Below are 26,453 nucleotides of genomic sequence, written 5' to 3' on the forward strand. Positions count from 1 at the left end.
CTGAAAAATGCTGACAATTCAACGAAATCAAATCAATTTTACGTTTTCAGTGCTGTCTTTTTGTGCGTGTTTGTAATTGTGAGATTGTATACCTTGCACAAGATATCCACCGCGGTTTCTTATGGTTGATACCTCACGATTATGTGTGCTCTCTACACCTATACTAGTACACACAAGACACGAATGAGGCAGAATCTCAATACTTTGCCCTCTTAATATTTCTTTTATTTAATAAGCTGCGGCCCAAGGGTTGTAGCAAATACGAGTCACACAGTTGTCACATGAGATATCTGTTCGGTGTCCAAAGCACAGTTATTTGCACAATACTATAGAGAAGCATTGCTCTATCCTTAAATTATCTTCGTAGGTGTTAGCGTGTGCAGAGTGTGCAGTCCTTCTGAGCAGAGGCAGGATATTAGGCTTTTGCTAGCCGTCGTGTGATATTTTTGCTTTTATTAGTTGCCCGGGCAAAAAGGCGGGCACTGCCGAGTTTACCAATGCCTCGTTTACTGCACCATTACTACATATGACAGTTGTTGCTGCATGAATACGAGATTCTAAGAATTTATGCCGAGTGTTACGCGTTGGGCACGACCCAGCTTGGAGATGCTGCTGAGTTGAAGGGTCGGCTGAGCCTAGTTGTAGCCCGTGTGCTTGGCTCGGCTCGGCTTGGCTTGGCTTTGTGCACAGCGGCCTGCTCTGCATTTACTGAGACTGCCCGCAGCTTTTCTCCGATCGTGCCCGTTGCATGTGGTAGATAGGTATGTGTGTGTGTATGTGTGCATGCAAATCGCGTTTAGAGCAAACTGTTGTGCTGTTCTTTTAGATAATTTATTATAGGGAATGCACAATGCCGCACACTTCAGCGTTTATTCGCTAGCATATACGTGTTAGATAAGTCGTGTGCCCGGGGCCATTTGTGTCTGAGCACAAATTCGTCTTTGGTGGTGTGCTATGCAATCTTATCGACCAGTCCTCTGTTAGCAGCTTGCTCATAGGACATTTAAGCAGGTGGACACATGCACTGTAGCTTTTTAAGACCGTGTTGCCACCTTTCCCTCGTGCTCTAGCAGTGTTCTCCTCTCAGCCTTGTGTTTGTTTCACAGGGTAACGGTACGAGCCGGTGTTTGTCCCGCTTTGGTGTATCGGGTTCGGGTTTATCACGTGCCCTTCTCCAGTGGTTTGTGTCTCTCTGTGGGATTGTTTCAGAGATAATATATGCATCACTGCCATAGGTTGTGTGTTCTGAACGGGAGACGGCTTCTTTGAGTTTACCAGAACAAAGCGCATGGACAGTCGCGTGAGCTTTTTTCTACTTGTTCTCTACGATGCTTTCTCTAGCCTCGGGTTCTGTTGCTGTTGATGTGATTTCCTGCTGGCCGTTTAGCGTTTCTTGTGTTAAGCTGATTGTCACATGCTTGCATAGACGTTTCATTCTCAAGGCTGCCTCAGCTTTTGACCAAACCACGTTATTTATGACAGCTCCACATTATACATTGTTTTCCCCCCTTTTTTTTTTCATTTTTGGCCTCCATTTTAGATTTTATGTGTAAATACCTGTACAGTTCACAGTGCTTTGTTTTGTTGCTTGTCGTGTGCCTCCCCCCCAAGAGCGTGTGCAGAGTTTTGGTTGTTAACCTTGGTACCACTTTGGAGGGAGCACTCCCACTGCCTTGGTAGGTGTTGCGTGGAGACTTGTTTGTTGGTGCGTACTTTTGTGCTTTGGGTCTTCCGGGAGGAAAGGAGAGCGAATAAAAGCCTCGTGTGGTCTTGGCAGTTGTCCTGGTGCTGTCGCATGCTTCATCGTTCACTACCTCCAAATACCGTATCTATTCGAATATAGGGCGAGGTTTTTTTCCAAAACCCGTAGTCTCAGAGTCATACCCCGCCTCATATTCGAAGCTCAGAAATGTACTTTTTTCTTCTTTGGCTCCAAACTGCACGCTCGCCTTATCGAATAAATACGGTACATTCATTGGTTTCACATTAATGACAAGCTCCTTTAGGTCTCGTAGAACTAGCCATGTAAAAATTCTGTCTCCCTTCAGACCATCATCACTTTCAGGTGATCAGGTTTATTTGGTGGTCAAACCTACACTTGTCATCAACCTACACTCGTCAACGATTAAAAAAAATAAGATAGAATTGTTTTAGAAGAGCACGCTAGAATGCGATGCATGCAGTTAGTGCTGTCAAAGTTCAGTTCTTTGCACTACGTGCATCGAAGAGAGTGTAATGAGAGCAAAATTCAATATTGTTGACCTGAACAAGGGTGGTCCAGGTAGAAATTTCACCTGCCCAAATCAAATTACTGCCAAAACTAAACTAAATGACTAGCGAATGAAAGCGAAAATGCGACTTGAAAAAAAAGAAAAAGAAAGGGAAATAGTTTCAGAAACATGGCTGCAATAACAGCCAATGACATGAGAGGAGTGAATGCTACACAGTGTGATAACTTGCAGCTGTTCATGCACATGAAATAAGCAGGAATATGTACAAGCCACAGTCATCATTATGTTAGCCAGCCCGAGCACATGCTTCTGCTTCCAAAAGGCGGCCTCTATTAGTGACGAGACGGAAGTCGCTGCTGGCACTTGTAGCACTAGGCATTCTAATCGTGTCAGCTTCACCAGTTTCTCGTGTCTTGCCTTTAATATGAGCAAGAATACTGGCATGCAGCTGCGCTCTTGGAAATGGGCAGATGGGTGACCATTACCTGTGACTATCGTTGTCCAGGCAATAGAAGATGACTGACATTCAGCTATTTTCTTTAGTGAGTGTGTGTGTGCTAATATATGCTTGTACTGGGTAACTGCTAACTTAATTCTACCTCTTCTCTGCGTGCACCTTGATTAGTGCTGTTATTCATCTGCTACTTCTTTAGCATGCTTAATGGCACACAGCTTAAATAAAGTAAATGGCAAATACAGAAAATTAATCAGAATGTCAAATTTGGGTCATCTTCGCTGCCTTGCATCAGCGCTGCCTTGCATCAGCCGGGCAAATTGTGTGAGATCCTTTTGCAAACAAGCGCTAGGTTGTTTGAAAAATCGCCTGTGGCTTCTGAACAAAGATTCATGTATCGGGCTCCTCTGTTGTGTTGCTGTGAGTATAAATTGGCCGCTCTAAAGTGACATGCACATACTTTCACTGAATTTGTTATTGCAGGTAGACGTTTGAATGAACACAAACCAAATATAAATAGCTGCAGAAATGACCACTTGACTTCCCATTGTCAAGATTGCGGCTGTGTGCTGTTATTCACCCAATGCACTGTTTTTGCTCGTCATAAAAGTATGGCTGTGAGAGGAATGATCGGAATTGACATGAGTATAAAAATTAGCGCCACATATATCAGTGAGCAAAAGTAAAAGGCCGCCCTTTAGACGCAGCGGAGCTCGTGTGGAGTAGTGATGATAGCTGCTTTCTTGACTGCAGCAAGGCACCCGCCCCACATTCGGCATTTCCTGTTTCTTCGTCTGATGTGGCAACATGCATGCTGTACAGGACATGCCGTACAGGAGGCAGGTCCATTGTGACGACATCCTTTGTTTTATTGAATGCCTTGTTGAATATGGCAAGGCTTGTCGTTCTGCCTCTGCCGTCTCTTTTCTGGGCTGGTGGGTGGGTGGGCGAAAAAGGCGATAGAATATATGCTTGGAGTACGATATGGCTGCAAAACTGCATGTTCTGACATAAAAAAAAAAATGCGCACAGCTCAGCCCAGCATGCTTGAATACGATCAAAGATCTGCCTAAAATCTTCAAATTTGTCCCGTTAAAGCTCCTTTTATTCCCTACCGCAGAACTGTGAGCGCGACCTTAGCTCTGCGCAACACTATAGTTAAAATGACAAAAAAACAGTTCTCCATGAGTGATCCTCTGTGATCCACGTGGAGTGATTGGTTGTCTATTTGATAGCCTGCCGCAGTTCGAAGCCGAAGGCTGTAGGCCTCAGTTTTTGCAGAGGTCAGCGGCTAGAAACTCAGCGGGAAATGTCCGTATACCAATTTAAATGCGCCCGCCATACGGTAGTTAGCGTCAACGAGTATCTAGAAACGTCGGTTAGCGGGATTAGCGTTTGTGCGTGCACATGTCCATAAAAAATTAAAAGGCTAGGGTGGTTGTGGGCGCGGCCCATTGCCTAGGGAACTTGGGGAACCCTAGGCACCTAGCGGCCTAGTCTAGCGCTTGCGTCAGACGATTTCTCTCTCCGTCGTCTCGTCTGTTGCGGAGCAGACGGTCGCCCGACGCGTGGACTTGAGACCGGTTTATCAGGGCGGTCACCGGAGAGGTCATATACCCCTGCTGCTCCAAGACTGTTCTTCCAAATTTCAGTGGTGAGAACATCGGTGCCCTTTTTTATTCTGAATGCAAACTGTTGTGATCGCAGCTCCAGCCTAGGTGGTGATCCGTGCGACTCGGGCGGAGAGCCTTTGCACCTCGTGCGATCGTTAGGACTCGCTTCTACGGTCGTTATCTATCTCTGAAAACCAGCGATCCGCTAAATATCGGCATCCGATGTAAGCTTGGGTGTGGTTGGAGCTTGCGCAAAGGCAGGGAGGGAATTCGGTCCGGTTTAGCTTGAGTAAAAATGGTCAAAGCACTCCATAGCATATTTAATGTTCATAACTGCTGAACCAGGGGCTGTTCGGACTGCCTTGCAGAAATAACGGTCGGATGGGAATTCTTGAGATTCTTCGCCGTTAGTGCTTGATCGGGTTCCGCTGCACAGTATGGCGAGGGCCGTCTCCGGTTGCGTGCGCCCACGGGCCACGTGCCGTCTCGTGACCGCCGAGTTGCGCAGCCCACTCGCATTCTTTTGTGACGTCTGTCGGAGTGCCTTGCGGCAGGAAACCGCAGCTGTATGCACAACCTTTACATACCCTGGGCGTGGTATCAACTTCCCCCGGAAAGCCCCCGTAAAAAACGTTTTTCAAATTTCCTGTTGGAAGAACTGCTGTCTCGTTGCCGTCCGAGCTTTGCGGATCGGTTGAGACTTGCGCATGTTTTGAACACCAGCCTGGTGACTAGAGTTGCTTTGTCCATGGGAAAAAATCTTGTTTAAATTTTTGTTTTTCCCTTCGCAACAATGAATTTTCGTTTGGCTTGAAACAGCGTCGTAAAATAGCCACCCTGGCCATATCTTCATTGCTTTGTAGAATAAACGACGATAACAGTGGGATCGCTGGAAGAGATAGCCCGATTTCAGACATATGTTCAACAAAGTAACTGAACCCTTCCTAGCCTAACCTTAGATAGCGGTAGTTTTAGAGTAGTGAGTACAGTAAACCATGGGAAGCAGCAGCAGTTGCTTATTAGTGCTGAAAATGCGAGAAGCTTGAAAACGGGTATCTCTGCCCCGCAAACTTTCCCACACTACGTTTGGCGACATCACGGATTTTAAATTGTGAAGTGCAGGGTTAATGCAGCTCACCCTAGCGTTTGCCTGAAACACACACTGATGCAGAGGCATGCAAATGTAAAATAAATGAACACATTAACTATTGCTCGGCCCAAGGCTTTTGAAAGGCACAAATATCAGCTAGCAAGCATTATAATTTAGTAGAATCCCTCAAGATAGATGGTGTACTTTGTTTCAGTTTCAATTTTGTTGAAATGTTTAGCCTAGCAGTAAAAGGGCAGTTGAAAGGTGCGTGCGGGTGAACGTGAAAGACTACCGTACCTACTCGCAGCCACCACTTACAACACCTACACAACATACAACACCCAGAGGCGAAAACATATGTTATCAGCGTAGTCAGCTATGCTGCCTGGATGGGATGGACGTTGACCTCGTTTATGGGCAGTCGTGCGTGTGGGTATTTTTTGCACTTTCTCCTGGGTGGCAGTACTTCAATGAAAAAGCTCAGCTATGGGCAGCATAGATGGGAACGCTTGATGACTGTCCAGTTCAAGCTGCCACCATACTACAATGGCATCAAGAGCCTTGCTGAATTGTAATGAAGGTGAAAGCCAGTAAGAACAGTCTGTCAGGAGAATGGCAACGGTTGAGTGAAAAATAGGGCCTTGGGTGGTTTTGAATGCTTTGTGACTTGGTCTTTTAACGCCGAAAAAAATGGGAACGAAATAGCAGAGAGGAATGCCAGCCTCAATAATTTATTCCTCGGCAGACTAGGCATTTTTGGTTGTCTGAACAAAAGCAGAGGGAGCTACAAAATGTATGTTGTTTCAGTTCCAATGAAAAGATATTCAGCCTTTAGGGTCCTTTTAACATAACAAAAAAAGGGTAAGGGAAACATGAAAGAGAAATACTAGCTTTAATTGTGTCTTTCTTAGCGAACAAATCATTGCCCGTCTTTGAGCAAAATCCGAGAGAGCTGCGAAATGTGTGAATTTTCAGTTAAAAGCAAAAGTGCCCCGTTAACTGTGCCAAGCTGACTTTGCCGACTAACCAACCAAACCCTGGGGTCGGTAACAGTTGAACTTTGGATGGAACACTACTTGCGACTGCACTGAGATAACGAAAGGGGGTAAGCTGGAATGTAGGTCTATCAATTGGGCTAGTTGGTACTTGTTCATGATGGGAAAAAAAAACAGCGCAAAGACGACGAACTAGAAAAAGAAGGCAGACAGAACAGTGTGCGTCCTGTCTCCCTCCCTCCCGTCTTTGCGGGGGTTTTTTTCGTTTTTTATTTTATTTTATTTTTTCCCTGTCATGAAGCTGGAATGTGTTCATTTTGAGCAGCACAAAAATGTGACAAAGTTAAAGGAGACGGGACAGTTTTTCAGCGTCTCCCTTTTTCTTGTCCGGACATTTTGTGCGTTGCTTGCAATAAAACGTGATTGCTTCTTTTGTTGAGATGAGATAATAAAGAAATGCCTATCTTGGCTGTACCTGGTAGAACAGAGCAACGTATATAAAGGTCCCATCCGTGCCTTGGGTTTAGGCACCCTTACCTATTGAGTTACCAGCCTGACTGCCCATAACTGAATCTGTATCAGTTATTAAGCAAATCAATGCACTCATTTGCTTTTTAAAAGAGTGAGACAGCAATCAGTACATCAGAATCTGTGTGTGTGTTGGGGTGGCAGTGGCATCCTAGCAGGAGTTCCTGAGCCCATCTCTGCCTCTCTCCCCGCAGAGTTACTATAAGCCTAAGGTGCCCACCATGGAGAGTGTGGAGAACGAGAACTACAAGCCCCCCCATGCCCACGAGGATGGCCTGGAGAGGGACGCTGCGGTCACAGAGAAGCTGGTGGCGCCCGGGGACGGCACCAAGATCACCTTCACCACCAACAAGGCCGACGGGAAGGACCAGAATGGGGACGCCAAGATCGAGATCCAGGGCGTCGAGGTACGAGGGACGTGGTGCATGCCCTGCATGCCAGAAGGAATGTGCAAGGAGGCCCAGCAGGGGGCTTTAGAAGAGGGGAGACACGGGCAGACCAGTAATTGATGCTCAACTTGAGCATAAGGAGCGTGGGGTGTAAAAGCTTTGGCGTTTTGGCGTACGTGAACGTCTGGGTTTGGGGGACCAGACCTTTGGGGGAAATCTAGGTATAGTTTTAGACAGCAGATACTTACGTTTGAATCATGAGTGTGAGGTGATTTGTAGTCACAGAAAGCTCTACTTACCAGAGACATCCATCATTACAGCCAGTCTAGCTATCCCAGCTCGAGTTCAGAAAGAGAAGGGGCATTGGGCTGGGCACGCTATGCGAAGGGCCAACAATGGGTGGGTAATCAAATGGCTACGAAGAGGTTGAGTTACAGCCGGGGCCAGCCAGAGAACTGGGTGGAACAAGGAGGTCTGGGGTTGAAGGATAGATGGTGGTTGCGGGAGAGGCCCTTGTCAGTCAACAGTGATCACTGCTTCACTAACTGCTCCAGCGATTCACGCCTTGCATTACCTCGATCTCGACCCTTGCCCCCCTTGCCTCCCGCAGAGCCAGTTTGTGGGCCTGAGCAAGGAGGAGCTGATGAAGTATGCCAACGACCCGTTCTGGGTGCGCCTGCGCATGACCCTGTTCGTGCTCTTCTGGGTGCTGTGGATCGCCATGCTGGTGGGAGCCGTCGCCATCATTGTGCTGACACCGCGGTGCGCTCCGCCACCACAACTGGCGTGGTGGCAGAGCTCGCCCGTCTACAATGTGGAGGTGGCCGCCTTCGCCGACAGCGACGGCAATGTCCGCGGGGATGTCGCCGGTGGGTCTCTCTTCTGGCACCTTGCACACCTCTGTGGAGGAGAGCTTTGCAGAAAGAGGCATTTGCTGCACAGGGGCCCGAAGGTCTGCAGCTGTTTTTGCTGCCCTTGCTGCTAATGTCAGTGCCACCACGTGTCTGACATTGTGCCATGAAGTAGGGCAAAATTGGGGTCAACATTTCTCCTGTCCACTCCTGTCCATTCCTCCTGCTCTTCCTCCTGTCCACTGCAGCTTACATCTGCTGGAATGGCTTGGCAGACAGGCGCTTTTATCTGCCAACCGTAAATGCTGACACTTAGTGCCACCAATAGCAGCCACATTTCTCGTGATGTAAGCTCGAAGTGGAAGCAGCAGTGTGCTTGTTTGTATTGTGCGTCATTAAGAACTCTGGGATCGTATTTTGTAACACTGCAGTACAGTGCACCGCTGTGCAGTGAGCTCCTGATTACTGCTGGAAAAGTTGGCCCTGTTGATTGAACATACCGAACTTCACTAGTGTACACCACGCCACAAGTAGGAGCCACCCTTTGGTGCCGAAGTGCCAGACTTGGCGATGGATGCCTTAAATGCCTTCCCCGTCCTGTGGTTTGCACTTGACTTTAGTATTTCTAAACCTGCTGTTTGACCTCCTCTACGGCTCTGTCTATAGCTTCACCTATGTGCCTCTAGCATGATTTAACAACGCTTTAAATGAACGCCGTAATCATGCCAGTGTGAGGGAAGTGCGGTTCATTGGCAGCCTCGGTGCGCCACGGAGTGACCTCCTGGGACTTCCCTTCTGCATGCAGGGCTGGCGTCCAAGCTGGACTACATCAAGGGGCTGGGCATGCGCACCCTGCTGCTGAGCGACATCTTTGCCAAGGACGATGCAGGGGCCACCGTGGACTACACTGCCGTGGAGGACGGCCTGGGCTCGGTGACCGACGTGGAAGCCCTGCTCAATGCCACCAAGGAGGAAGGTGGGAAGAGCGCATCCAAACGGGGGGTTGCTCGTGATGCTCACTTGGTGCTCCCACCAGCCTCCAGGGCTTAGCAGCCGCTCGAGTGAGTGAGGAGAGCAGGGAACAATAGCCTCCTCCACCTCCCATGTGGGCCAGCCCTTTCTTTTGAAGCGAAAGCTTTATGAGTGGAACGTGTGGCGTCCTGTCAGGTGTCAGAAAAGTAGTGCATTTCTTGACGGACTGGTTGGTCGACCGAAAAGCTCTGATAAGAGGTCTCGAGACGCATGGCGCGTGCATGACACTGGGCTTCCAGTGTGTCAAAGCAGCTACTTGAAAATTGCGAAGACTATACGTGCATTGATCGTGAAGTAGTATAGCTTTATCTAATAAACCATGTATAGGTATGCTACATTTAAATTGTCCGTAGATGCGTTTACTAATCAATACGCAAAAAATCGTCACGTGGCAAAGGTTTTGGCGCACTTTTGACGCAGCTTCTATGTGGAGAAACTTTTTTGCTTCTCTGAACTTTCTTGGGAAGGGATGGTGCAGTCTTTTTCCTGTCGTCAGCTGCAGTCTCCAGGGCTGTCTGCTAGTATGATGTGGGAGGACAGTGTGAAAGTAGCCTCTTCTCTTTCCTGCGCAGAGATGCACGTGGTGCTGGGCATCAACCCGGCCTACGTGAGCACGCAGCACCAGTGGTTTGGGGACAGCCGCGAAAGCAAGGAGGGCTTCCAGGATCTCTTTGTGTGGCACCAGGCCGACCAGGGCTCTCCTCCTGCGGGACAGGTGAGCTCTCTGCTCCCCACTGTCGCTTCTCAGAGAGGGCCTTTGAGAGAAAGCGACAGCAAGTCGAACGGGGCAGGAAGAGAAGTGAGCAAACACTTGCGCTGCTCTTTCCATCTCGTCTGCTTCTCTTCCTGTTCTCCACCCATTTGCGCTGTCACTTTCAAAAGTTCTGTACCAACCAGCCCTAGTTCTGACCCGTCTTAGCTTCTGCCTGCGTGCAGCATCTCTCGCATGGGGGCTGTTTCGAGGGAAGACATCACCCAAAGTGCACTGGCGCGTGCATCTTTACAAAGGGCCACTGGTGGTGCTCCCTTGGGTACTACTAGGCACTGATGACCAGCCAAATTGCGTGTCCTAAAGGACACGGGGCCCCTGATCGGTTTGCAGAGAGTGGAGGCAGCCAGTGTGGGGCATTTGCCTAGGCGCCCTCGTCAGCCTCGCGTGCTTTGTGTGTGTGGGAACCCACGGGTCCGGAATATTGATCTGCGTGCCCATGAAGCTCTCACAGATGGCAAGCACGCCTGCTTTGCTTCAGTGGAGGAGACTACAGCATTCAGTGCAGCACTGCACAGGGGATATTGGTGTTCCAAGGTGGCTGTTTACGGGGGGTTGTTCTTTTGTTGCTGAAATTTTAGGAGCCGAGTTTTGGTGCATCTGCAGCCCAATTATGGGATTCGAGAGTGGAGAAATTACTGTTGTACTGTGATAACGAGTGAAGTTGAGGGGTCCAGTAGCAGCCTGCTTCGTGCAGGAAAAAATAAAAAAATTTCCCCCGCAAAAGTCTAGTGGATGTTATGACCAGGTAAATATGGTCAGCTCCCAAGGGCCCATGCTGAGGATTTTTTGGGTGCCTTTGCGAAACGGGCACTTTGCATGCTAGGTCACCTGGCTGAAAGTCGCTGCTCGTGCTTTTGGCTCATTGGCTGTAGCCCCTGCAGCAGTGGTAGCGGCCCGTTACAAGGGCTGATCTGAGTGCTTCCCCTTGTGCCAAGTGCAGATGCCGTCTGCGTGGACCTACGACAACACCCGTGCCTCCTTCTACCTGCACCAGTCTGCTGCGAACACTGCCGACATCAACTGGAAGAGCCCCCAGGCCCTACAGCTGTTCACCGTGAGTGCGGCTCTTCCGCCTTCCTTGGCTCCTCCACTGGCTCTGAGCAGCACCTCCTATGAGTTGACTTTGTCACACTGCATCGGAGCCTTGCAAAAAGCGTCAAGTTGAGATAGCAAGTGCTCCATGAGTGAGCTTTGTTGCACTCTATCGAAGCTTTCCAAAAAGTGTCAAGTGGAGATACCATGTGATCGAGACAAGTTGGGTTGGAATCTTAAACTGGGATTTGGCTGTAGTTCCTGCTTTGTCACGTGTTGCGGAAATTGGCTCCTGGGCCACCACACGAGTGCATTCATTATCTGGGATATTGCATGGCATGGAATCCACAGCAGGACTACGGCTCGTGTGAGGGTGGGAAGGGATGGGGGTAGTTGGGTCAGGGAGTTAAGACAATATTTCAGGTTGTGAAGTATCCACCAGATGGAGAAGGAAACACTCGTCTATTCCTCTCTTTTTTTGCCCAGGGCGTCCTCCGTTTCTGGCTCGATCGAGGTGTCAGTGGCTTCCTGGTGTACAACACGTCCCTCGACCGCACCTCGGTGAGTTGTCTTCTGCACTGCGCAGCTGCAGTGGGACTGCTTTCTGGCCGCAGTGAGTGACTGGGCAGCTTACGTAATGTTTCTGCCACCAGAGGCTTGGCACTGCCAGCAGTTTGTCGGGGAGGGAAAGTGGTGAGGAAATGAAGCATTGGGGTGTTGCGATACGGATGCTCATTTTCCACAGCAATTGCAATGCCTGTGTGGCAGCAAACAGTGCAGTTTTAAGAAAAAACGTCATTGTGTGCATGGAGAAAGCGGGAAGGGTACGAGCGGAGCCTTTTCACTTCTGGCTTTTTCTTCCCCCAGCCTGCACAGGCGACGCTGGCCACCGAGGCGGACGTTCTGGGCCTGCTGACCGAGTGGCGACAGGTGCTGGGCAACTATTCTGCTGCCCACACGACTGACCACAGGTGAGGGCAGAGTGATCGCAGGTGGCTGCATGCGGCACACTGGTGGATTCTACGTTAGAATTAAAATCAACAGATTACTTTTGGGGGGTAGGGTCTGAGGTGAAAAATTTTCTTACCACAGTTATGATGAAGAAAATGAAGGGTGCACATAGTTTCCTGTTGTGATTGTAAGTGTAACTTTTTTTTTAATTTATGTAAGTTTTTAGGTTTGATTTTGTGACAACTTTTTTGGGGAAAAAATGCAGCTGGGCAGAAGAAGCTGAACACGGTACCAGTGAACTGTGCACAAGTCAAGTGTTGCAGTAAGACTAATGTTGTCATGCTGTTTTGAGCCAGAATTTGTGATTTTTCGATGCTTAGCCTTGAAAAACGAAAGCAGTTTTTCTGGCTCGCACTTTTCAAGTCCAAATAGTACAATCTTGTTGGTGCACCACCAAATGCGGCTGCACAAACTATGTCACTGAAAGTCTAACTTGTTTAAAAAAAAACTGCTCAGCTGTTGTGCTGTAGTAGAGCATTGCCACAAAGAAAGCGCGCGAGTGAGAGGCACAAGAGACAGTCACTGCTATGTGTGTGTGTGCGTTTGCATGCTGCCTTGCTTGGGCTCCATGAGGCAAAAACCACCTGGCCTTCAGGCCTAGCACCCCCTGACTGCCTTGTCAAGGTGTTGCCCATTCCCCCTGCACTGCAGGCTGCTGGCTGTCCAGGTGGACCGTAGTCCGTCGGAGGCGTCCCCACTGTACGGTTCTCCGGAGGAGCCGGCTGCGGACCTGGTGCTGAGCAAGCCGTTTGAGCGGCATGCGGACAAGACCAACGCCACCAGCCTACGCGTGTTTGTGCAGGGAACCCTGGACGCCACCCCCCAGGGCCACTGGCCTTCCTTTGTGGTGAGGGGAACGGAGCCCTTCTTGTCTCGCTCCCTGCTCGCTTTCCGGTGTCCAGTAAATTGCCCGCTCCTCCTGTTCCACTCAGCTCGGGGGAAGCGGCTTTGCCCGCCTGGCCGAGCGTGCGGGTGTGCTCCTGGACGGTTTGCACATGGTGGCCGCCCTGGTGCAAGGCACGCCCGTCTTCTACTACGGCGACGAGATCGGCCAGGAGTGCGGCAGTGTGAGTGTCCTGGTCTCTCCCCACCTTCGTGCGGTGTTTGCGTGAGGGCGACACAGTCTCTCTGCTCCCTACATGCCCCTGCAGGCAGTGTTGACACTTTTCTGGATTGGCGCTGAGAACAAAGAAAGAGGCTACACACGCACGCAGCGCCAGTGGTATTTATGAAAGACCCAGTTCTCAATTTTAAGCAGCACACTGTTAGAACTGATGTCGTAGTGACGCAAATGCTTGTTTGTTGTGTTGCCTTTGTTTTGTGTGTCTTTTCACTTTCTGCTCTTGTCGTGGAGCTGCCGTTCCGTTTATGGGGCGCTGTGTGTGTGTGGCCTCTCTCGTCATCCCGTCCCGAGGGCTGTTTTGTCACGGTGGTACGAACCAACAAGCACACACACTTCCATTACTTTTCTGAATTTTCCCGCATATGATGGTCACTTTGCTGGGCCACTGCATGCCCTTCAGCCTTGTAGCAGTAGCAGCAGCCTTGTGAGGTGCGTTTCCGCTTGTTTCGATTCTCACAGGTGAGCCCGCCCTGCAAGATGGTGTGGACCGAGGAAGCTGCAACAACCCCAGGATTCAGCGTTGAGGTAGGTCCCTCGTGAGAGGTCCTGTTGCTTCGGCGAACCGCTGCTATCGTAGCGGGGCAGGTGCTAAGCTTCGGCAAGATGCTGCGTACGGTACTTTCGCAGCTGTATTTCATGAAGTGCACATGCTGACACAAGGTGTAGACATGTCATGGAGCCGTAAGCTAGGTTGATTATACGGCTTGACAACAAGCTCGGTGAGTGTCGCTAGCAGAAGATCTAGCCATGCAACAATACACTTGGGCAGTTTTGAGCCAGAACATTTTGAAGATGACGGTGCTAGTTTATTCGCGCAAGGGAACGGAACCCAAGTGCATAAATCAGGTAAGGCATCAACAGTGGCCATTCAGTTTTCTTCCGCAGGTGTTTCCGCAGCAGACCTGCCAAGCATGGCAATGAGTTGCTGCAGGCAACTGGTGCGTTAGCAGTTGGTTTTCATCCTTGCCTAGTTGTGTCGCAGTAGGAGAGAAGTGGCACATTTAATTCCTTTCCTCTAATGTATACATAAAAAACAAGGAACTCGCACACAATAATTACATTTAATCATTGACCAGAGATAAACACTCAAAAGTGACCAAAAACCACGTTGCTCCAAGGGGTAGTACTCGGTCTGAAAGTAAGCACTGGCATGCACTAAACTTTGCACCGTCTTCACCATTGTACAGTCGTTCACTGCGAATACACTTCATGGCGCTGCCATGTCTGCATCACTGTGTTCCAAAACCATCCTAGCCAGTTTTGTGGGGCTCATAGTTGCACCCTGCTGTCAAGTGACGGGGACAAAGCGGGGGCTTTCGCTACTCAGGAGACGTAGATGTGAGCAGCAGCTTGAGCAATGAGCGGAGCATTGTTAGAGATGTACACCACCGAGCCTGGTCCAGTCTGTACAAAGTGTAGGCGACAGTGCCCTGTTGACTCGTGCTTCTTCCTTACCTGTGCGCACGCATGTCCACACGCAGGCGCAGTCGGGCAACAGCTCGCACCTGGAGGTGGTGCGGGGGGCCGGTGCCCTGCGGGACAAGCTGGCCGTGCGGCTGGGCACCACCACCACCTCGGTGCTGGGGGCCAACAGCACCGTGTTCGTCATGCTCAGGGTGCGCAAGGGCACGCCTGGCTTCATGGCCGTCGTCAACGGGGACCACCAGCAGGTGGGTGCTGCTGCAGCTGCAGTGACTTTACTGACGCCGCCCCCTCCTGCTTTGTCAGCCTGTTGTTGGGCGCACTGAGGGAGGTTTAGCGCGCCGTAGTGGAGGGCTCTACGGATTAGTTTCGACCCCTTGGGGATCTTGGTGTGCGCCGGAATCTCGACACATGGGCAGTTTTACTTTTCGCCTCCATCTAAAAAGCGGCCACCGCAGCTGGGAATCGTTGGGCTCAGCAGCGTAACAATGCCTTAGCCACTGAGACACCACTGTGGCCCGATGCATGCTATTACTGTTCACTTGCAATGCGTAGTGGTGATGACGTTGCTTGAATTTGTCGGCTTCTGGTAAATGATCAACTTTCGGGATGCCTAAGGCAGAATGGGCGTGCATTAGGGGTGTGTGAATACTGAATTCTAACTTTCAAATTGAATATCGAATCGAATTCAGAAGGGAAAAAAAGAAAAAAATGAATATTAAATCAAATGTCTTTTTTTTTTTTTTTTTTTTTAACGGGTCTTATTTTTCTGTTTGGTTTGGTGCAGAAACGGAGGCTACTTTGTGAGTCATGATGTTCTTTTTCAACCTGAAGAACACACTTTTCAACTTTTGTTTGCAGCAGTCGAGTTGTCAAACCACTATGAGGCGTCACTTGAGAAATCTGAAGCGAGCATGCTATCCCCGTTTAAGAGAGGGGGGGGGGTAAAAAAAAAGAAAAAGGACTTGCACTGGAGTTAGCCTGCGTGGGAAATGCGACAGAGTCGTTCCTGTTTGGGCCGTGTTAGCAGACCACTGCAGCTCTACTGGAGTTTGTTGCAGTGGTGCTTACTGTGCTGAGGGGACAAGCCACGCAACTGCAGTGCACTACCGTAAGCAGTGGCATTAACTGTACACTCAATATTATTACCTTTTACTGCTCGGCACAGTGCTAGTGATTGAAGCTTGAGTCAGTGCGAGCAATCTTTTTTGTCGTGATACGGAGCCGGCTCATTCGCTCGGAGGAAGCGGCTTTGCCCGCCTGGCCGAGCGTGCGGGTGTGCTCCTGGTTGCAAGGTGCACACCTGCACGCAAGGAAAGAGAGGCCTTGTAACATTGCTGGTCTGTATTCCGTGCATCGAGCATAGCATTGTTAACGTAACCATGTGCTTCCAAGGACGATAACAGCTGCAGATCCTTGAACCTTCCGTTTCGCACATATCGCAGCTTAATTTAAGAAGGTGTGTGAATACCTCAGGCAGCCGCTGTAGAGTGAGGAGGATGACATTGATTGATGGTGGATGACCTTTCAGGGGTGAAGCAAGTGCTGTGTGGTCGATAGCCTTACCGAGCACTTTGACCACCCATCATCCGTACTGCAGTCTTTAATCAGCTGCTCTGTGGATGTTTGCGTGGCTAGCTGCAGTGAAAGGGACTCGTCACAATGCTCTTCTTTTCCCCCGACTGTGCAGGTGACGGTGAACCTAGCGGACGCCAGCAGCCACGTTCCCGAGTCGGGGCATGTCGAAGTGAAGAGCACCCACTCGGCCCATGTGCTGCAGTCCAAGGTCAAGCTCCACGAGTTCACCCTGGAGCCGTACGAGGCTGTTATTTTGCAGTTTGTGCCCATATTTGAGTGAGGCTCTCGCCTGAAACCACATTAGGCACCGTTCAGGGCAGGGCCATGAAAGAAACAAAACACGTAGCTGTAGCACACGAAAACACCTTCGGCAAGCTCAACTGGTTTGCAGACTTCATTTACATGCCTCACTCATCTATGTTGCACAATGTAAGGGACGGCATCACTGTTCCCTCGAGGCACAAGTCGTGAGTTTTATAAAAGCCCGGTGGAGTTTTCGCGCAATGAAATATGTCCTCCTCCTGCACCGTCTGTTCTGTTCAATCTCGTGCTGAACTGAAGTACCTTGGAAACATAGGTGCTGCACGGTCTGCTCCCATTGTGTCTTCTGTCAGGAGTGTTTACTGATGCCAAGAACAACAATAAAACAATAGCCCTGTGTATGTGTGTGTATGTGCTTTACTACTGTTATATGACAAGAAAAATAAGCAAGCAGTATGGAAGAGCTGAAAGGTATTCCATAGTCTGCAAAATGAACTGTGGTAGCAGCAGACGAGCTTGATGATGGGAGCACATTTCTGGCAGGTTTGGGCATTTGTGCAACATCTTCCAATACTGCAGAGAGTAACGCAATACCTGTTTTGTTCAAATTTGCATCTAATAGCAGTTAGAATCCCGAAATATTTCCAAAGCACAAATATGGAATACTTGGCAAGCCGGATGCATGCAATTTTTCATGCGAGAAATGTCTCGCTTGAAACAGGCAAAATGTACCCTTTGCAATGAGCTGGACACCATAGGTGGTATTTTCATTGAAAAGTTTAGCGGTCACCTTTTTCACTTGTCAACACTAAAAACGGCCACGGACATGGCGCAACTTGTGCCACAGCACCCGCACACCGAAGAAAAAAATATCGGCGTGCATCGTCTGCTCCGTTTCAACCTGATTTTAACTGATGGCATCAACAGAGATGTTATTATTCGCTCTCGTGTTGTAGTCGAGGCATTACTTTGTGTTTGGTGGGGTAGTGTGGAACGTCCAACACACGTCGTGCTTAGCACCAACAAGCACCGCCATCCCGTGGAGCCCGATGTAGCCAGTGACAGTGCACTCCCATGGTTGCCTGCATGTGTGCCTCACCAGTGAATACAACCTATAGCGCATATCAGAAGCTGCATGCAGCACTGTAGAGGCTACATTGTCGGCAATTCGACTACTGAGCACGACTAACTCACTGTGAAGGGGGGGCCATGAAAGGAGATTTCCGTCGTCTCCTCGATCTCTGCAGGTGGAACCGTGAGTTGCTTTCCTTTACGGTGACTTGGGCGCTTTCGGTGGATGTACTGTTGACAACAGTGTAGCCTCCACAGCGTTGCACGCAGTTTCTAAAATGCACTATCGATGCATAGCTTTTTGGTCTTAAAAATGTGAAACCTTCCTCTGGTAGCAGCGACAGAGGAAATGTGTTTTTTGCCCTCTTCAGCCAACACCACCCCCGAGATATTTACGCTCAAAACAGTAAAGCTGAATGATTACACATAAGGAAGCCTAACTGCACTTTGGTCCTTGTGTTTGTATCATGTACTGATGAGTAACCAGCGGAAAAGGAAAGGGGGGAGTGCTTTTGAACGTCTTGAAACACAATAGCGAGATGGACACGAGAAGAAAATAGGACACTAGTTTGTAGCTTGTGGATTTATTGTGCTTGAGGTGTCCAAGCCTGACCACAGGGAAGAATTGCTGTGTTGAGCCTGACAGAAATGGTACAACACAAATAAAAAAAACAGAAGGAGAGGGGATGAAAAATTTGCTGAGATTCAGCTTGTTAGGGCCCATCAGTTGACGACCCTGTAGTCTGGAGCGGGCATTACTTCTCTATTCCTGCATGAAGTTAATGCTCGGAAATGCTGCCTGGGAACCCCTCGCTCCTTCTCCTCTGGGGAGAAGAAAAACTAGCGTGCCCGACGCTAGTTGCTCAGTATGCTTCCTGGAATTGCTACACTGCTGTTCTTGTCATGGCGACGCCCAAATTCCAGGGTTCCTTCCATGTTCCCTTACCGCCATGGAGGAAAGAATACTTACCGCAGTGTCAGTGTTGCCCGCTGTAAGAATGAACATTTATGTTTTCTCGTTCTTTCAAATGTCGTTGGAATGTTTGAATTTGGTAGGCGGTGAAGAAGAGCGTCTCCACCTTGCCTGATTGCATTGTATGTGTAACATGTGATGTGCAATATATAATTGCTATAGCCACCATCCGAATTTCAGAGAATTGGGATGACAATTTTCTTCAGAGATTATTCTGCCATTTGGCAGCATGGCACAGGCCCACCAATATTTGTGCGAATCTTTTAAGAAAGTATTATTCGACAAGTAGAGTGGTGGTGCTTAAAGGGCCGGGCCATGCAGACAAAACACAAGTTTGGTTCATTCAAAAGATTGCCTCGTTAGAAACATATTGACACCACTTTTAGCGTAAATTTCGGTCAAACACGCTACATAATTAGGAAAAAAGGGAATGGCCATGCGACCCACTAGCTCATTTCCCGCAACAGAACCTATGATGTCGTAAGCCGTGATGTGTGATTGGCTGAGGCCGGCAAAAGCACAAGCAAATTAGGCAGGGCAAGCTTTCCGAACGAGCTATTTGCGCTTAAATTTAGGGCACATCCTTGGTAAACAGTAGATGTTACGAAAACACACATAAACATAGAAGTACTGATGCGTACTGCTGTCGGTACTGCGCGCACTGACAGCTGCACAGCACTGCGGCGCTTTGGTGGCGGTGGCCTCAGATGATGGCTGACCGATTGGTGTAAACGACGGTGTCTTACGTGACCGTATTTGTCAAGTGCACTACATGTTTCACAGAACAACTTTTTTCTACCTTAACAAAAACAAACCAGGTACGAATAGGGTCAAAAACAAAGCAAAGGCAGAAAACGGCCCACCGCGGTTGATGGCGCCATCTAGGTTTACTAACGGTAAACATCTTCCGCAGCTTAGGTTTAGCTTGAAGACCTTGTGATGTCATTGCAGACGGCAGGAAAACACTATTTGGCGGGAGAATCAAAATTTTAACTTAAATTGATTAATTTCTCAGTGAACAAACCATCATTTGCTTCCGGACAAACGCTGGGGCACCACAAAACACGAAATCTTTTGAATAAAACAAACTTGTATTTTGTCTGCATGGCCCGTTTAAGCACATTTTCATTCAACATGTTAAATAACCCATACTCATGTAAACAAGTTTGTTGCCACAATTACTCCATCCCGTTTTCTTTCTTTTTTTTTCTCTCTCTCTCTTTTCTTTTTTTTTTTTTTTTTTTTGATGGCGAACGTGCATCCTTTTACCACCCATCTCGCTACTCTGTCGTCTTATCAACTTTCGCGAGGCTGCACACGCAGGCGGCTCGGTGTAAGAGGCTAAACAAGGACAGACAGACTGTGAAAAGAGTGGAGTGTTTGCTGTGAAGGGACAAAGTTTACACTTGTATTATTGCAATATGCTTTGCACAAAATAAGAGCCCCGAGTGCAAACCCACACCAAAAAGGAAAACAAAAGACAACAGCCCATTCAGTTACGATCTTGCATCTGCACTGGCTTATAGTGCACTGCATTCTCTTTCGTCTACTATAGGTGTCTTCGATTTTACTGCACTCGCTGCACTCATTCAGGTAGTGCAGCACTCGTCTCTTCGATTTTCGAGTGCAGCGCGCGGCGCCTGCACTTTTCTCTTCGATTTACCGACGGTGCAAAGAGTGCAGGATGAGTTCACGCTTTCCCTGCACCTCCCAGGGAGGAGGTGCAGAAGCAGACGACAAAAGTGCAGGACCGGTTCTGCAGTGGCGGCGCCTGCGCTGAACTGGCTGAACTCATCCTGAACTCATGCAGAAAGTGCAGGCCAAATCGAAGAGACCTTATGCTTGTCGTCTGCTCGTGCAGCAGACGACGCTAAACCCGACAATCGCAACTAAAAATCGCTCACAAATACGTTTCTGCTACCCCCGTTTTAGCGCCTCTATTAAGAACCAGCACATTGGGTTGGCACTGTGTCTTTTCAAACAGGTGTCAGACATCTTAAAAATTAATCATTAACTGCGGCATTGGCGTGGCGGAGCACGGAGTACTAACAAGATGGCCGCGCCCACAAGAAGAAGCATGCGTGTTACGCAATGCGCGTCCTTTACCGTTCCGGGGTGTGTTCTTTTAAGATGCGACCCCCGCTGTCAGCCTTTCGCACCTTTTGGAGCCCCTCAGGGCCCTTGTACGATAAATCCACGTGTTTCAGGGACTATACGCGCGCCAGTACTCTCGTGTCTACGTCTCGGTGCATTTATCGCAACCTCGCGCTCGAACAGTGGCTCTACGAAAACGCGACCTTCCCGCTGGGCTCTCCCGGTCTGCTGCTGATGTGGTGGAACGCACCAGCGGTTGTCATCGGTCGTCACCAGAACCCGTGGGTCGAGTGCAGCTTGAAGACGGCTGCTAGGCTCGGCGTCGCCCTGGCGAGACGCAACAGCGGCGGCGGCACAGTCTACCACGACTCCGGTAACCTAAACTGCTGCTTCATGAGCCACAAGCACCAGTACAACCGAAAGGCGAACCTGAACTTCATCGCTGACACCCTCAGTGCCGCGTGGGGTGTGCAGGCGACCGTCACGAGTAGAGACGATGTGCTTGTGCAGAACGCCTTCAAGGTGGGTCAAATTTGGCAGCAGACGGCCCGTTCGCTCGCTCAGAAACTAATTACTTCGGCGTGCAGGGACCGGTCGCGTTGACGTAGTACTACTGAACAGGAGCGCATTCAGTGGCTAGAAGGAGGAGTGAATTCATGCATTAGATTTTCTGCATCACGTCGGAAAACTTCTGCCTCGAAGCCATTTGTACTGAAATTGATTTTCCCTGGCATTCTTTCCCTCAGATATCTGGCACAGCTGCGAAGATTGGCCACGGGAAAGCTTACCACCACTGCACGGTGCTTGTGGATGTGAATACCACCGTCCTGCATCAAGTCCTTGGTGGAAATTACGTAAGATTGTCCAATGCCGCCTTGCATTCTGCGACACTGGGGTTTGTTCGTGCCAGCCACTACAGGAGTGACTTACAGCCAAAAATGCTTATCCGTCTGGCCTTTCAGAGAAGTTTTCAATCGGTTTTGTTGCCTAAATTATTGCAGTTATTTCCTTCAAGCCATGAAAACGAATTCTGAATCGTTAAAATGATAAGCTGCACTGTGCACTCCCATCTTGGGTATCTATCCAAAGGCTGTCACTAGGTGAAGAAGTTTCACTGCGTCAATGTACCGCCACTGTTTCATGCAAGTGTCAATCACTTTATGTTCATGTCATGTAATCATGTCAGTTTCTCATTTGCATGGTTTCCACTGCTCGCCTGTGAAATGTTGCTGCAAACTTTTGCTGGTGATATGGCCAGTTTCGCATAGTTAGATTTTTTGTAGAGAATTCAGTAAAGTAAAGTACTTCCCTCCCACCATGATTCCTTAAAATATGGATAAGCTAATATTGGCCCAACTGCTTCGATGTAGATTGAGCAACTCCTAACCAAAGGTCATCTGCACCGCGCAATATAGACAAGACTAAGGAAAAAAGGAACACGGGATCAGCGCTCCTCCTGAGTTCCTTCTTTTCTAGTCCTGTCCATGTTGTGCTGTAAAAATGAACATAAACAGAGTCATCCGATTTTTAACGTTACCCTAACTGCTGACCCCCAATTCCTACATGCTAAATAAATGAAAGCCTTGCATCTCCTGTCATTAGCTTCTCAGTAGCTTTCCATTTTCGTTTTATTGACATTGTATGAATATCTTCAGTGGAGTTTTCTTGCGGGTGATAGAAACACTAATGGTAGGCCATTGCTGACGAAGTGCACAATGTTGAAGATTTCTGCAACATTTTTTAGTGTCATGTCAACATTGAATCTGTTGCGGAGCAAACTTGTCATGAATTTACTGCATGTTATTTCTCTAGTGGCAATGTCGCCTGTTCGCTGAGGCCATTTTATCATTTGTGCTACAAGTTATACAGTAAAAGCTTGTTAATTCGAATTTGAAGGGGACCATAAAATTGTTCAAATTAAGCGGAGTTCGAATTAGCAGGCGGGAGCTAGAAGGAATGGACATCGCGTCACACTGCGTGGGCAGAACACAAAGAAGCCACCTCTGCAGTCGTTATCACCAATTAGGCGTTATTACACATTTGTTGCGCACGCCACGTGATCGCAGCCCCAGACCACCGACCGTGGAACTAAAAAAAACCTGCAACAGCATGTGCCGTTGCAGCGAAATAAGCTAATGCAGCAGCGTAGCGAGCGCGCTACTCTGTTGTTTTTCTGTTTCGTTGCATTGTATCTCTAGAAAATTTGGTTTGTTTTGGAGTTTCAATACAATGTAACCACTCTGGGCCGATGTCTTCTGCTAGGAGCGATGGAAACCAAGGGATACCAGTTCGAATTAACCGTTCTGGATACCGCCGAGTTCGAATTATCGGCAGTTTTCCCCCATTGAAATAAATAGGGCTGGGCCGAGGCCACGACGTCAGTTCGAATTAATGAGCTTTTACTGTAACACTATTTCCCTTCTTTGATGCCCCCTGGGCGCCCTCATACATCTGCTGTGCAGTGTACGCACTTCATATCAGTGCGCCAGTGATTTCAGACAGGTACTGCAAAAAATGACAAAAAAGGACTTGCAATTATACTAAACAGGCTGGGGCTAATGCGTATAAGATGTTGGTAGCCTAAATATAGATCCATTTGACATGTAGATGCCACGACAGGCTAATGGTGTGGTGTGCACTTTGAAGCATTTTGGGGGCCACTGTGTTTGCTGTGCAACAATCTTCTGTGCCGCTTTGGCTCCCTTCTCAGGGTCAAATCGAGAGCAAGGCAACGCAGAGCGTGCGGGCGTCAGTCAAGAACCTCAAGGAGCTCTGCCCCCGCCTGACCACGGAATCCCTGTCAGCCTCCCTCGCCCAAGCATTCGTAAGCCGGCACGGAAAAGCAGCACCAGACGCAGAGAGCGCCCTGCTGGTTGACCCTTCGGAAGAGAACTTCCCCGGCATTGACGCCACGTGCGAGAAACTCCAAGGCTGGGACTGGGTGTTTGGAACCACACCTCGCTTTACCATCAGCGGCAGCTTTGCCATTCCTGCCGCACACGCTGGGGTGTTTGAACTCGGAGACGCCTTGGGACTTGGCAACGCGGTGCTCAAAGTGGCCCTCACGTCGTACCACGGCCGAGTGGAGGACATGCGTTTCACACCCAGTGTTAGCAGCAGGAGGCTGCGGCAGGCAATCGCTGATGGCATCCGTCACGTACGATTCGTGCAGAGTGACGTTGAAGATGCTTTTAGGAAAATCAAGGAGGGTAATCCTGAGAATGGGGCTTTTCTAGGCTACCTTAGCAGGTGCATTGTTGCCCTTATTGGGAATGCAAACAGGTGATTGGTTCTTAAGAGGACAGACACATGTGCATGTTGCACAGCATGACGCGGCAAACCAGTTGATTGCCATGCACTGCCACATTGCAGGGGTTTACAACTCTAGTGTTTCAACAGATTTTAACTCAACCAACAATTACATTTTGCACGAGACAGTCATTTAAATTGTGCATTTTTTCAGATAATACGTAATACAGAAAAGACTCAGTTGTAGATATGTACAATGTACGTAACGAACTTTGAATAAAGTGTGATAAAAACGCACAGAACTGTTTTGTTTGGAAACAAAAACGCGTCGGTTGTGCACTTCATTCACATCCATTTTTACTGTCGTGGGGCTTCTTGAACTTGCCCTGGACAAATATTCGAGGCACGCAAATGTCTTCTTTTTTGTTGACCGTCTCGCGACACACATACTCATTGCTCACCACTTCGTAGCCTGCACCTACGAACAGTTCTTCTAGGTACTCCTCCGAGAAGTAGAAGGCTCTCGTGCCGTCTTGGCGCACGTAAAAGTTCGACCCTATTTTGTGCCCGGGCGCAAACCTCAGCATTGCCTGGTCGAACAGCCCGTAATCCCTGAACAGCACGAGGCCTCCGGGCTTTAGCGCTTCGAATACGTTCTTCAGTGCTAGCGCCATTTTGTCCGGGTGGATGGCGGACAGAACGAATATCATGGTGACGATATCGACGCCTTCGAGGGGCACCTTGTCGCAAAGGCGGTCTTTGGTGATGTCGCACTGGAAAGCGGTGACAGCACCTTCGTTGTACAGTGGGTGCGACCTCACGAACTGAATGGCGCGCGGCGAAAAGTCACAGGCGTAGATGTAGTAGCTCGTTTTCTCTTCGATCAGCGGGAAGACGAAATTTCCGACACCGCAGCCGACCTCGAGCAGCACTGGTGCCGCGTCTGCTCTGCTCGAAGTGTCGGAGTCGCAGGAGGCCAGCTCTTCGAACTCTCGCTTTGTCCAGTGCCTGTCTTTGAAAAAACGAGTTTCGTTTCTCTTATAGAAAAGGTCCCAGTTTTTCTGTGCTTCAGCTTCCAGCTTCAGACGCTTGAACTCGGAGAGTAATGCAGTGTCCTTCGCGAGTTTAGCGGCCTCTTCCTCCGTGAGGGAACGCGCGTAGTGGCCTCTTGGCTCCGTGTCCGAGATTTCAGCCATGTGATTTAACAAAATTTCCAGGTGCAAGAGAAGTCGCCTGTAACAGATTAGTGCATATAAGTGGCTGGTCTTTTATACGATCACACGCAGGCCGCACAGACAAAACTCTCACTGGGGGCAGCCATCTTGAATATTGATGTTGATAGCCGTCAGTGGTTTGATCTGCTGCTTAGGGTTTCATACTCAAAACATTGCCAGATGACTTAAACAAATTCAAGTTTCTTGCGTGATATAAATTAACTTCATCAATCTTTAATGTAAACAAAAATTTCATTTAAAAATTTAGAAATGTGCTCACGTTCCCTACTTGCTTGTGCGCTGTACGAGAACTCCGAGAACTGTCCATCGGTTGTTTGCTGGTGCCTGGGCAGCGGCTTTTCTTCTGCTTCGCTCTCTGTGATCGTGCTTGCTTCACTCAGCAGCATATTTTGCTTCTGCAACAAGACTCGTTGCACGTGAGTTGGCGTTTACAGCACAAGCGACGCTTACTTGGCGAAGTACGAGCTTAAACTTGCCTTCGTGGGTGATGTGGTCGGTCGTTGCGGTCGCCGCTGGTCGAATTGTTTGCGCTTGTTGACTGACACTTATCGCGAGCGCCCGCGGCATCTTCTTCTTCTGCGCAATTCACTGGCGTACCGTGCGAAGTTCAAGTTGCTCGCATTGACAAAAACACTCCCTCCACCCTGATAAATTCCATTGCGCGCGGAAACAAATCACCGCACGCAGATCGGAAAATATTGTTCCGGTATCGCCGGTGTCGTTTGCGTCCTTGGTTTACTTTCGGGTGCGTGTATTTCCATATGGAGTAATTATATTCGTTGGTTAGTATTTCCTTGCTTTGGGGCTTCCCGAATAACTCGGAAACATTGCGCATTTTTCGCATAATTTATGGTCAACTGCGGTATGCTGTAAATGTGCTGCTGTAATTTCTGACAATAGCGAGCAGCTGTCCGTTGAATTGTTGACTTTTTACAGCTCGTGCAGCCACTGTGGTTAATGTAAATTCATTGTACTTTGTTTTGCAGAGCGATCGTCTTGTTCGGGTATTGCGACGACTCATTGGAGCCCATTTCATGAAGAATTTTTGCGCGAGTAACTTTTACGTCGGCGCGAATTCCGGCTAACAGGAGAACAGAAAATTGGCAAAATGAGGTACCGAAGAGGATTGACGAAGCTCATCTGCTTTTCGACGCTGCTTGCCTTCGGCCTCGCGTTGGACAGTAAGTGGGCATATTCATTTCTTACGTTGCGGGAGTCGAAAATGCCCGTCTGCAGCAACGTTTGTTTAGTTCAAGTGGCTTAACTAGTCCGCTTCATGCATCTTTTTTTTAAAGGAGTGCTCTGAACAAAAAAAAAAAAAAAACACTTCGGATAATTGAATTGAATGAACTTTATTATGTTCGTTGTTTTCTAGCAGCAGGCCTGTGTGGCCCCGTTGCCGCAGTCATCTGGAAAATTAAATTGCCGCCCAAGACTTGCCTGAAAATT

General features: G+C 48.8%; 4 protein-coding genes across 10 annotated transcripts in view; 3 read left to right on the top strand and 1 right to left on the bottom strand.

Moving 5' to 3' along the window:
- The first annotated feature begins 4,169 nt into the window (after nt 1–4,169).
- Nucleotides 4,170–16,783, top strand: LOC144149525 (amino acid transporter heavy chain SLC3A1-like). Of its 2 annotated transcripts, none has more exons than XM_077681138.1 (13): nt 4,170–4,339; nt 7,106–7,318; nt 7,911–8,169; nt 8,957–9,127; nt 9,756–9,898; nt 10,896–11,009; nt 11,474–11,548; nt 11,855–11,958; nt 12,650–12,845; nt 12,931–13,065; nt 13,581–13,646; nt 14,603–14,791; nt 16,234–16,783. In XM_077681138.1, exons 2-13 carry the CDS (start codon nt 7,133–7,135, stop codon nt 16,399–16,401), a joined length of 1,806 nt encoding a protein of 601 aa, XP_077537264.1. In that variant the 5' UTR covers nt 4,170–4,339; nt 7,106–7,132; the 3' UTR covers nt 16,402–16,783. The 2 variants fall into 2 exon arrangements, with proteins under 2 accessions (XP_077537264.1, XP_077537263.1); XM_077681137.1 differs by lacking the exon at nt 4,170–4,339 and adding an exon at nt 4,721–4,921.
- A 3,668-nt stretch (nt 16,784–20,451) lies between these two features.
- On the top strand, nt 20,452–24,071 carry Lipt1 (Lipoyltransferase 1). Its single transcript, XM_077681145.1, has 3 exons — nt 20,452–21,042; nt 21,267–21,374; nt 23,231–24,071. The coding sequence occupies exons 1-3, from the start codon at nt 20,518–20,520 to the stop codon at nt 23,804–23,806; spliced, it is 1,209 nt and encodes a 402-aa protein (XP_077537271.1). The 5' UTR covers nt 20,452–20,517; the 3' UTR covers nt 23,807–24,071.
- Nucleotides 24,057–25,403, bottom strand: LOC144149529 (tRNA N(3)-cytidine methyltransferase METTL6). 2 transcript variants are annotated; one of them, XM_077681147.1, is made up of 2 exons: nt 25,273–25,403; nt 24,057–25,002 (listed from the first exon to the last, which is right to left on the bottom strand). In XM_077681147.1, exon 2 carries the CDS (start codon nt 24,963–24,965, stop codon nt 24,111–24,113), a length of 855 nt encoding a protein of 284 aa, XP_077537273.1. In that variant the 5' UTR covers nt 24,966–25,002; nt 25,273–25,403; the 3' UTR covers nt 24,057–24,110. The 2 variants fall into 2 exon arrangements, with proteins under 2 accessions (XP_077537273.1, XP_077537272.1); XM_077681146.1 differs by having other exon boundaries at nt 25,264–25,399.
- The window catches only part of LOC144149526 (dyslexia-associated protein KIAA0319-like protein), a 48,040-nt gene continuing 46,870 nt past the window's right edge, over nt 25,284–26,453 (top strand). For 3 of the 5 annotated variants that reach the window (XM_077681139.1, XM_077681143.1, XM_077681144.1), the window contains exons 1-2: nt 25,284–25,420; nt 25,991–26,185. In XM_077681139.1, coding sequence (XP_077537265.1) covers nt 26,113–26,185 — 73 coding nt within the window. In that variant the 5' untranslated portion in view covers nt 25,284–25,420; nt 25,991–26,112. Of the gene's footprint in view, nt 25,421–25,606; nt 25,787–25,990; nt 26,186–26,453 lie in introns of those variants that run through there. The other 2 variants (XM_077681141.1, XM_077681142.1) reach the window with 2 other exon arrangements.

The sequence above is a fragment of the Haemaphysalis longicornis genome, unplaced genomic scaffold (genome assembly GCF_048455015.1).
Source record: "Haemaphysalis longicornis isolate Haplotype H1 unplaced genomic scaffold, Haemaphysalis longicornis Haplotype H1 scaffold_8, whole genome shotgun sequence".
Classification (NCBI taxonomy): Eukaryota; Metazoa; Arthropoda; class Arachnida; order Ixodida; family Ixodidae; genus Haemaphysalis; species Haemaphysalis longicornis.

What these genes read in the sequence shown, in the direction of transcription:
- Lipt1 (XM_077681145.1), top strand. Translation starts at nt 20,518, where the DNA reads ATGCGCGTCCTTTACCGTTCCGGGGTGTGTTCTTTTAAGATGCGACCC. An exon ending in TTGTGCAGAACGCCTTCAAG is followed by an intron (nt 21,043 to 21,266) that starts GTGGGTCAAATT and finishes TCTTTCCCTCAG; the next exon opens with ATATCTGGCACAGCTGCGAA. An exon ending in AAGTCCTTGGTGGAAATTAC is followed by an intron (nt 21,375 to 23,230) that starts GTAAGATTGTCC and finishes CTCCCTTCTCAG; the next exon opens with GGTCAAATCGAGAGCAAGGC.
- LOC144149529 (XM_077681147.1), bottom strand. Translation starts at nt 24,965, where the DNA reads ATGGCTGAAATCTCGGACACGGAGCCAAGAGGCCACTACGCGCGTTCC.
- LOC144149525 (XM_077681137.1), top strand. Translation starts at nt 4,736, where the DNA reads ATGGCGAGGGCCGTCTCCGGTTGCGTGCGCCCACGGGCCACGTGCCGT. An exon ending in AGGCCCTACAGCTGTTCACC is followed by an intron (nt 11,010 to 11,473) that starts GTGAGTGCGGCT and finishes TTTTTTGCCCAG; the next exon opens with GGCGTCCTCCGTTTCTGGCT. An exon ending in GCCACTGGCCTTCCTTTGTG is followed by an intron (nt 12,846 to 12,930) that starts GTGAGGGGAACG and finishes TGTTCCACTCAG; the next exon opens with CTCGGGGGAAGCGGCTTTGC.